The sequence below is a fragment of the Micrasema longulum genome, unplaced genomic scaffold (genome assembly GCF_059751315.1).
Source record: "Micrasema longulum isolate JH-2025_06_02 unplaced genomic scaffold, ASM5975131v1 h1tg000116l, whole genome shotgun sequence".
Classification (NCBI taxonomy): domain Eukaryota; kingdom Metazoa; phylum Arthropoda; class Insecta; order Trichoptera; family Brachycentridae; genus Micrasema; species Micrasema longulum.
In genome coordinates this window covers 4,767-12,289 of record NW_028277322.1, presented here as the reverse complement: position 1 = coordinate 12,289, position 7,523 = coordinate 4,767, and the positions used below count along the sequence as shown (strand labels likewise).

At 33.1% G+C, this 7,523-nt stretch overlaps 1 protein-coding gene across 1 annotated transcript; it reads right to left on the bottom strand.

Moving 5' to 3' along the window:
* LOC148284475 (uncharacterized) lies at positions 1–4,350 on the bottom strand. Its single transcript, XM_088239484.1, has 3 exons — positions 4,221–4,350; positions 2,166–2,683; positions 1–39 (listed from the first exon to the last, which is right to left on the bottom strand). The coding sequence occupies exons 2-3, from the start codon at positions 2,620–2,622 to the stop codon at positions 26–28; spliced, it is 471 nt and encodes a 156-aa protein (XP_088095610.1). The 5' UTR covers positions 2,623–2,683; positions 4,221–4,350; the 3' UTR covers positions 1–25.
* Between the last annotated feature and the right edge of the window lie 3,173 nt (positions 4,351–7,523).

Sequence of the window (7,523 nt, the reverse complement as noted above, 5' to 3'; positions counted from 1 at the left end):
CATAAGTGGGTAGATTATTCCACAATTAAGCAGCTACTTCTGTGAAAGAAGAGGCAAAAAAATTAAGAGTGATAAAGGGATATTAAAAGGGTTCTCTCGTTACTAGAACGAAGAGATGGTCCGTATTGTGATAGAGGTAGGAAGAGCTCTCTCAGATAAACAGGCGAAGTGGGATTATTAAAAATATTATATATTTGGTTCATAATTATCATACAGACCGTTTTAATGAAGTGACTGTGACATTCCCTGAACGAGATCACACATATCTAGAAAGTGACAATAATTTTGGTAATCAATGAACAAACAAACTTCCCGAAGACAGGGCAAGGATTTTCAGAGAATAGCATTTGAAACCTAGCCCATTACATACATAACATCATACAAATTAATACATCCGAAACAAAAAGAAAACATTATTGTATAAGAAACATAAAACACCATCTTAAGTAAACTACATTAACACATTGTAGTCGGGCGCTTCGAACAATAGACTCTAGCCTATAGCGGGTGTTTTTCGCGATTAGCGCAAAAATATATCGCTTTCTTAAAATTGACACAATTTCTAAACCAAATAATATTTTCGATCGAAATTTTCAAAGAAATCATATTTGACATTTGATCATCAAAAATAAATAAATTTAGGTAAAAAGTGGTCAATAATTGGTTTTACTTTGCATAATCGGTCGGAACTATCTATGATTTCTTCATTGTTAGAAAAATGCCACGCTTTCCATATCTGCCGAAACCGGTCTCTGGACATCGTTTTAGCAAAATAAGGAGTTTCGGTTGTTGGTTCAGTAGACCAGTACTCGTCCCTTATATCCTTTCGAACTTGTCCCATCAAAATAATCAGCCCCAAAAACTTTTTCATTTCTTTCAAAGTAATATTTTTCCACTTTCCCGATTTTTTATATAATTTGTAATTATGTGAGTTTTGGTGGTAATATCTATTAGATTCGTTTATAAAATATTCAAACAAATCATCACCGATAAATAACTCTATCGCATCACTTACAGTTTGAGGACAATGGACATTTGAATTCAAACCGCGGCGGCCTAAAAACGATTCCAGAACTGGAGGATTATCAAACGATGACCACTCGTCCACATCCTCATCTGAGCTCGTCTCCGAATCAGAATCACTTTCAATAGTGCGACGGTGAAACGTTCTAGGTCTTGGTATTTGTTCATCATCACTCGGTTCTTTGTCTGACAACTCTTCAATGTCATCATTCCATGAACAATTAGATAAATTGTCGGCATACACTTCATCGTCACTATCATTGGCTTGTAAAGACATTTTTGTAGGGGTAACGTCCTATACAATGCTAATATATTCAAATAAGAAAATACCAAACAGTAAACAAAACAGTGCGAGCGGTATGAAAAATAGTCCAATACGTGAAATGACTCAAACTAAACTGGAGATTGAGATCGCATAAAACTCTAGATTTCTGGCGACGCCTTTACAAGTGGCACACTAGCCAATCCGGACAAGGCATCTCAAATAACGTCGACAGACTGTCGCCTAGCACCCCAGGTAGCAAATCACCCTTCAAGGCGTTTTATTTCACGCTGATAACAAACCCGTTTAATGCCGTTTCCCGCCAACAACCGACAGTCGACAAAAACGGCATTTGCCGTGTCCCGCGGTTGACCGACAGTCCGGGAAAAACGGCAAATGCCGTGTCCCGACGACAATGTGTTAATAATTATCAATATCAAAAAGATTTAAGACATATTTTTGAATTGCGACACTTCTGGATTTTTTATTGAGTTTTTCGTGTCAATAAAAAAGTATGAAGTAATAACGGACGCAGCAAACTCCGGTGACAACTGTCATCGAGTATTGTGATAAAGGTTCGAAGAGCTTTCTCAGATAAAGAAGCGAAGTGGGATTATTTAAAATATTGTGAAGAAGTGATAGAATATGAATGATTCTTCTATCCCTGATACTGAGCCAGTGTAGTTGGTTATGTGGTCAAATTTGCGAAGATCAAAGATATAACGAATGCAAATATTCTGGAATCTTTTAACTTATTAAGTAATTCAGAGTTAGCATCTGGATAACATACATCCGCATGGTCAAGGAGTGGAAGAAGTAATCTCTGGACTAATATTTGCTTAACATTAATTGGAAAGAAATTCTGTAATGTGTTACTTACTTGAGGAAATTTTATTTTTATGGGATGAATCCAAGCATTTTTGTTTAATGTCGGGATTTTCAACATCCATCTCTGTGTAGATATTTATATCACTGGTTATCCCGGGCAGGTCAGTGCTAGTTCCTGGTTCAGCCTTCACGGTAGCAACAACTGGGTCTTCTCTTCTGTAGAGACGTGACGACCCTTCCCCAGTATGGAGAATATCTACTTCAACACCGCCCGTCCCCGGTTCGGCCTTCACGATAGCAACACCCGGCTCTTCTCTTCTATGGAGACGTGACGACCCTTCTTCATTATGGAGAATACATATTCCTACATCGCCAGACCCCGGTTCGGCCTTCACGATAGCAACACCTGGCTCCTTTCTTTCGTTCGCACCTTCCCCAGTATTGAGTTTATCTCCTCCTGCATCGCCAGAGCCCGGTTCAGTCTTAATATTCATAGGAGCGATTTCCATGGCTTTGGCTTTGGTTTTGAGAGCAGATATAAAGTTATTCTTCGGTTTATCTGAAGACTCCCTAGAAATTATACAAAATATATAACACGAAAATAAAATAATAAATGTCGCAAGAAACGATTTATTTTTTTTATTCGCCAAAGCCATTTTGACAAAACTAACTGCGATCTAACACGTTCAGTACTTGATACAACAGAGAAAATTAAATATCTTGGTGTATACATAGACCAAAACTTCAAATGGAAATACCATATTAGTAAACTAGTTAAACGAATTAGAAAATGTATATACATATTTACTTGATTAAGGAATATTTTAAAAATCGATAATTTAAAAATAGCTCATTACTAAATTGTACAATCTTTGTTACGACATGGAATAGTTGGATGGGGTGTTGCATATGTTGATATAAAAAAACCTTCTAAAAATAGTACAAATATGAATTATTAAAGTAATTTTTAGTAATTTTGAAGGGAATTTTTAGAGAAATTATTTAGTAATTTTTAAGGGCAAATTGGTAATCTTGAAATTGAATCTAAGTAAGGTAAGCACATTGTTTGTGGGGTACTGCGCACTGCGTACACTTCTACAATAGAATACCCGACAGTGTCCTAACTATGACGGACAATAAGTTCAATATTTTCATAAAAAACGTACTTCAAAAAGGCCTATTATGGACTTATTGAGTACATGGAAAATAGCAGTACATGGAATTAATAGTATAATTTTATTTGTATTAGTTTATTTGATTATTTTAAAATATTTTTATTTATTGAAAACTGACTATCTCTTTGTGTTGTTTTGTTTATTTATTTATACGTATTGACTTTCAATAAGCGCATAAATTATACATATATTGAAGAAAAAATAAAAACTAAAAGAACTAAAACTAAACTAAAAAACCCTTAACAACAAGACAGTATTTAAAAAATAAATTCTTTTATACAAATTTATAAAGAAGGAAAAATAAAAAAATTGGAGATGAATATGTCACTCAGATACCAAAATAATATTAAAATCCCTAAATTCCTCACAAGTCATGGTCAAAATAGCTTTTTCTTTAAAGGTGTCGAAAATTACAGCAATCTCCTCGATGAACTAAAATCTATTAAAACTAAAATATCAATAAATAAATTCAAAGTAAATTTAAAGAAATTTTTTGAACAGTAAAAACTGCATTCAATTTTAATTAGTATGAATGTATAATTATTTTCTGTTTGTCTTTTTATATCCTATGAGTTTTTCTTTTCGTGTACTCGTATATTCAAAATTATATAAATTCTAATAAATGAATAACTTTTACATCGTAAATCACTCTCCAAGTAAAATAGTCAGTTTCTTTTTTGGAGAGTTACAGTTATAACATTTACTAGATGTATAACGGTTTTCAATAACTTAAGGAACTTCAACTAGCATTAGCAAATGCTTTTTATATTTATTAAAATTTCAAAATGCTAATTATTCCATAAAAAGACTGTTCCAAGCAATTAGCAGAAGAATTCACCTCTAGCTAAGACGCTTGCCTCGCGCACGGGAGTTCCGCGTTTGATTCTGTTGCGGTGCTACAAATAAAATATATATGGTTCTACTTTACATACCGGAATTGTTACTAACTTTTTGCGGTGATTTGTGTGTAAAAACTTAGTTTATTTGTCCAATAATATTGCAATTATTGATGTATTTATTATTCACGAGCCACGAGAGACGCGCACCTTAGAGTTTGACAGGAGGCCCACAGATAAAATGTCCTATGGTATACATTCCACAAGCAAAGTCGAAGTTACGGCTACAAGTGATTTTTTATTCGTAATCGTATTCTGATAAATAATGGTTGCCGCTGCATAATATTTAAAAGCTCGGTGGTGCTTTTAGTAAATTTAGAGTTAGTCAGTTGTACCTTTATAGGAAATTTCGTTTCTTTTTTAAATAAACAATTGATTTTTTAAAATAATAATAACGAATCCCTTACTCAATGGCTTACTCTTTGGTATATCTTATTATTATATTTCTTAAAATAAAGCTTGATTATATTAGACTAATTTCATTAGTGAAGGAAATTACTGATCACTGATCTAATCAATTTTATCAGTTATTTTATGCAATCATGAAACTCTATTTTCTAAAATTGATATAAAAAACGCTTCTAAATAATGAACACCGTCTTTCGGTGAGTACATGCGTAAACAAAAACCTTATTTTGGTGAATAAACTCGTAAAAAACGTCGTCTTTTAGCGATTAAATTTGTAAAATAACATCGTGTTATTGTGTCCAAATAAGTAAATGCAACTCGTGTTTTCGTTATTCAAAAAGTCAGTAAGCATCGTCCTTTGGTGATTAAATGAGTAAATAATAGCCGTCTTAAGGTGATTATATGCGTAAATAAACACCGTCTATTGTTAAATAAATAGGTAATAATCACCGTCTTCAGGTGATTTAAGACGTTAATAAATACCGTCTTTCACTGAGTAAATGCGTAAACAAACACCATATTTTGGTGAATAAACTCGTAAAAACGTCGTCTTTGAGCGATTAAATTTGTAAAATAACATCGTGTTATGGTGACCAAATAAGTAAATACAACTCGTGTTTTGGTTATTAAAAAAGTCAATTAACATCGCCTTTTGGTGAATAAATGTGTAAATAAAAACCGTCTCTCGGTGAATAAATGCGTAAAAAAACAACGTTTTTCGGTAGGTAAATGCGTAAATAAACACTTTCGTAGGGAGGTTAAATGCGTAAATAAAAACCGTCTTTCGGTAAATTAATGCATGAACAAACACCGCCTTTTGGTGAATAAACTCGAAAAAAAACGTCGTCTTAGGGCGATTAAATTTGTAAAATCACATCGTATTATGGTGATAAAATAAGGAAATGAAACTCATGTTTTGGTGAAAAAGGATGAAAAAAACATCATCTTTCGGTGATTTAATGTGTTAAAAAAACGTCGTCTTTGAGCGATTAAATTTGTAAAATAACATCTTGTTATGGTGACCAAATAAGAAAATGCAATTCGTGTTTTAGTAATAAAAAAAAGTCAATAAACATCGCCTTTTGGTGAATAGATGCGTAAATAATAGCCGTCTTAAGGTGATTAAATGCGTAAATAAACACCGTCTGTTGTTAAATAAATAGGTAATAATCACCGTCTTCAGGTGATTTAAGTCGTAAGCAAACACCGTATTTTGGTGAATAAACTCATAAAAAACATCGTCTTTGAGCGATTTAATTTGTAAAATAACATCGTGTGATGGTGACCAAATAAAAACATGCAACTCGTGTTTTGGTTATTAAAATAGTCAATAAACATCGCCTTTTGGTGAATAAATGCGTAAATAAAAACCGTCTCTCGGTGACTAAATGCGTAAAAAAAAAACGTATTTCGGTAGGTAAGTGCGTAAAGAAACACTGTCGTAGGGAGGTAAAATGCGTAAATAAACACCGACTTTTGGTAAATTAATGCATGAAAAAACACCGTCTTTTGGTGAATAAACTCGTAAAAAACGTCGTCTTTGAGCGATTAAATTTGTAAAATAACATCGTGTTATGGTGACCAAATAAGAAAATGCAACTCGTGTTTTGGTTGTTAAAATAGTCAATAAACATCGCCTTTTGGTGAATAAATGCGTAAATAAAAACCGTCTCTCGGTGACTAAATGCGTACGAAAACAACGTCTTTCGGTAGGTAAATGCGTAAATAAACACTGTCGTAGGGAGGTGTTTTGGTAATTAAAAAAGTCAATAAACATCGCCTTTTGGTGAATAGATGCGTATTAAAAACCGTCTCTCGGTGACTAAATGCGTAGGAAAAAAACGTCTTTCGGTAGGTAAGTGCGTAAATAAACACTGTCGTAGGGAGGTTAAATGCGTAAATAAACACCGACTTTTGTTGATGAAAGTCGTAAATATACACCGTCTTTTGAAAAATTAATGCATGAACAAACACCGTCTTTTGGTGAATAAACTCGTAAAAAAACGTCGTCTTAGGGCAATTAAATTTGTAAAATCACATCGTATAATGGTGATTAAAGAAGAAAATGAAACTCATGTTTTGGTGAATAAGGATAAAAAAAACATCGTATTTCGGTGATTTAATGTGTTAAAAAAACGTCGTCTTTGGGTGATTATATAAAATCTGTAAAATAACATCGTGTTATGGTGACCAAATAAGTAAATGCAACTCGTGTTTTGGTGATTAAAGAGTCAGTAAGCATCGTCCTTCTGTAAATTAATACGTAAATAATAACCGTCTCAACGTGATTTAATGCGTAACTTAACACCGTCTATTGTTAAATAAATAGGTAATAATCACCGTCTTCAGGTGATTTAAAAAAGTCAATTAACATCGCCTTTTGGTGAATAAATGTGTAAATAAAAACCGTCTCTCGGTGAATAAATGCGTAAAAAAACAACGTTTTTCGGTAGGTAAATGCGTAAATAAACACTGTCGTAGGGAGGTTAAATGCGTAAATAAACACCGACTTTTGTTGATGTAAGTCGTAAATATACACCGTCTTTTAAAAAATTAACGCATAAACAAACACCGTCTTTTTGTGAATAAACTCGTAAAAAAAGGTCGTCTTAGGGCGATCAAATTTGTAAAATAACAACGTATTATGGTGATTAAAGAAGGAAATGAAACTCCTGTTTTGGTGATTAAGACACAAAAAAACATCGTGTTTCGGTGATTTAATGAGTTTAAAAACGTTGTCTTTGGGTGATTAAATATGTAAAATAACATCGTGTTATGGTGACCAAATAAGAAAATGCAACTCGTGTTTTGGTTATTAAAAAAGTCAATAAACATCGCCTTTTGGTGAATAAATGCGTAAATAAACAACGTCTTTCAGTAGGTAAATGCGTAAATAAACACTGTCGTAGGGAGGTTAAATGCGTAAATAAA

What these genes read in the sequence shown, in the direction of transcription:
- LOC148284475 (XM_088239484.1), bottom strand. Translation starts at nt 2,622, where the DNA reads ATGGAAATCGCTCCTATGAATATTAAGACTGAACCGGGCTCTGGCGAT.